The 2,830-nt window shown below is 40.7% G+C and overlaps 1 protein-coding gene across 1 annotated transcript; it reads right to left on the reverse strand.

Annotated features, from left to right (window-relative positions):
* Positions 1 to 1,353: 1,353 nt before the first annotated feature.
* Positions 1,354 to 2,460, reverse strand: LOC307060736 (dual specificity protein phosphatase 12). The gene has a single exon (XM_079715434.1). The coding sequence runs from the start codon at positions 2,443 to 2,445 to the stop codon at positions 1,501 to 1,503; it is 945 nt and encodes a 314-aa protein (XP_079571560.1). The 5' UTR covers positions 2,446 to 2,460; the 3' UTR covers positions 1,354 to 1,500.
* Positions 2,461 to 2,830: the final 370 nt, after the last annotated feature.

The following is a 2,830-nucleotide window of genomic DNA, read 5'->3' on the forward strand; positions in this document are numbered from 1 at the left end:
CCAACTCTGGGGTCATAAAACTTATTCTTCAACAGTTTATTGTTGGAATTTTATGATTTTAGTTTTGTATATGTCTTTGGTTCACACTTACTTTGCTATAGTAATGAAATAGAAGTCCGATTTTATTTTTCCCCATAACTACCCCATTGTTCTCTCCAAAATATTTTTTATTTTTAATTTATTTTTTAATGTCTTTATTAGAGTATAATTGCTTTACAATGGTGTGTCAGTTTCTGCTTTATAACAAAGTAAATCAGTTATACGTACACATATGTCCCCATAACTCTTCCCTCTTGTGTCTCCTCCCTCCTACCCTCCCTATCCCACCACTCTAGGTGGTCACAAAGCACCGAGCTGATCTCCCTGTGCTATGCAGCTGCTTCCCACTAGCTATCTATTTTACATTTGGTAGTGTATATATGTCCACACCACTCTCTGACTTTGTCCCAGCTTACACTTCCCCCTCCCCGTATCCTCAAGTCCATTCTCTAGTAGGTCTGCATCTTTATTCCCGTCTTGCCCCTAGGTTCTTCTGACCATTTTCTTTTTTCTTTTTTTTTTTGTTTTAGATTCCATATATATGTGTTAGCATATTGTGTTTGTTTTTCTCTTTCTGACTTACTTCACTCTGTATGACAGACTCTAGGTCCATCCACCTCACTACAAATAACTCAGTTTTGTTCCTTTTTATAGCTGAGTAATATTCCATTGTATATATGTGCCACATCTTCTTTATCCATTCATCCGATGATGGACACTTAGGTTGCTTCCATGTCCTGGCTATTGTAAATAGAGCTGCAATGAACATTTTGGTACATGACTCTTTTTGAATTATGGTTTTCTCAGGGTATATGCCCAGTAGTGGGATTGCTGGGTTGTACATTAGTTCTATTTTTAGTTTTTTAAGGAACCTCCATAATGTTCTCCATAGTGACTGTATGAATTTACATTCCCACGAACAGTGCAAGAGGGTTCCCTTTTCTCCACACCCTCTCCAGCATTTATTGTTTCTAGATTTTTTGATGATGGCCATTCTGACCAGTGTGAGATGATATCTCATTGTAGTTTTGATTTGCATTTCTCTAATGATTAATAATGTTGAGCATTCTTTCATGTGTTTGTTGGCAATCTGTATATCTTCTTTGGAGAAATGTCTCTTTAGGTGTTTTGCCCATTTTTGGATTGGGTTGTTTTTTTTTTTTGATATTGAGCTGCATGAGCTGCTCCAAACATTTCTTTTCTTTTTTTTTTTTTTTTTTTTTTTAGGTTATAAAAGACTTTAATATCAAATAAAGTATAATTTACATGATTAAAAGGTTTTGATTTCCATTCTACTTAGTGTAAGCAGCTGACAAAGTATAGTTTCTAAGTCACATCAAATGATTTTTATCTTCTCATATTTCAAATGAAATGTTAATGGCCTAAAACTAAACAATCTGCCATGAATGACAATAAGCAAGGGTAGCACATATCATCAGCAAGTTATCAAATGTCGCAAGTTCATATTTTTCTTGTTTGTGATCCCCAAACTGGCAGCATTTTCATTTCATCCACTCTGTTCTTATGTATTTGAAAAGCAGGTGTTATCCATCTACCACATGAGCACTGTTCACCATACCAGTTGAAAGAACCCAACTTGGCATTGCATTTGGGGCAAAGAAGCTGTCCATCCATCACTCCCAACAAAGTGGATTCCATCCACTGCACAGGTTCAATGAAGTAAGATGTACATTGAGCCTGACTCCCTGTAGTAAGCATGAAGGATGGTGTCACTCTCTTGTGGGCAAAGGCGATAGGACCACTTCCTTCATTATGATCCAAAATGCTAGAACTTCGAAATAAAGATCGCCTGCACTTTCTACATTTGTAGAGAACCCCATCTTTCAATCCTTGTGTAATGGCGGATGGGTCAACAGCAAAGAGTTCTTGAGGTAAATTCTGCAATTCTGGATACTTCTCTGTAACCTTTTGTAAACGATACTGTTTATAAATTGCACTAGAGGTATCTACTTCACATCCCATTGCCTGGTATAATTTCAGTTGCCACTCAAACCCCTCATTCATCTTAGCCTCTGGTTTGATAGTCTTAAGGTTTTCATAGGCTTTTTCAAAGGTAAGCTGGTCAGTCTTCATCATAAAAGCAGTCATTACAGCCACACTTCGACTGACCCCTGTGTGACAATGCACCAGCACCGCGCGGCCCTCGGCGCGGGCCTGGCCGATGAAGGCCACGCACCGGTCCAGATGGCTAAGCAGGTCGGTCTCGGGTTTGTCCAGCGCTGGCACGAAGAGACTCCGTAGGCCCTCGACCCCATCCCCCGTGTTGAAGTCGGGCTCCTCCGAGTCCACCGTCAGCACGGCCGTGATGCCTGCCTCCCTCAGGTGGTCCGGCTCTGCGACTGCCGCAGCTCCACCCAGGAACAGCCCCGGCCGCACCTCCAGCATGTGCTCAGTGGAGCTGACCCGAGTCCGGCTGCCGGCCGTACGCTCGCAGCCATGGCTCCCGTCCAAACATTTCTTGAACAGTGTATCTTTCCCTTGCCTTTAGTGTGATGATTCTTGAGAAAGATAATATTTACTTGGACCAGGATGAAGGTGGCATGAAAGGTTAGCATCATCTATTAAACCCCCTCTGCAGTTAGAGCTATTTTTGGGAAGTTGACTCTGTTTTGTTTACTGTCAGTTTGTTGGCTAACTCTGCACCGTGTTAATTTCTTTAGTTTTTCATGTTTTAATACCTGGGATGGCACGTCTTCACTTACTACTCTTTTTTAGTTCCAGGATTTTCCTGTATCTTCTTACATTCTTAATTTTTCTATATGAACTTTGA

Source organism: Hyperoodon ampullatus, assembly GCF_949752795.1.
Source record: "Hyperoodon ampullatus genome assembly, chromosome: 11".
NCBI lineage: Eukaryota > Metazoa > Chordata > Mammalia > Artiodactyla > Ziphiidae > Hyperoodon > Hyperoodon ampullatus.

Excerpts from the sequence above, each read along its gene's own strand:
- LOC307060736 (XM_079715434.1), bottom strand. The coding sequence starts at position 2,445 with ATGCTGGAGGTGCGGCCGGGGCTGTTCCTGGGTGGAGCTGCGGCAGTC.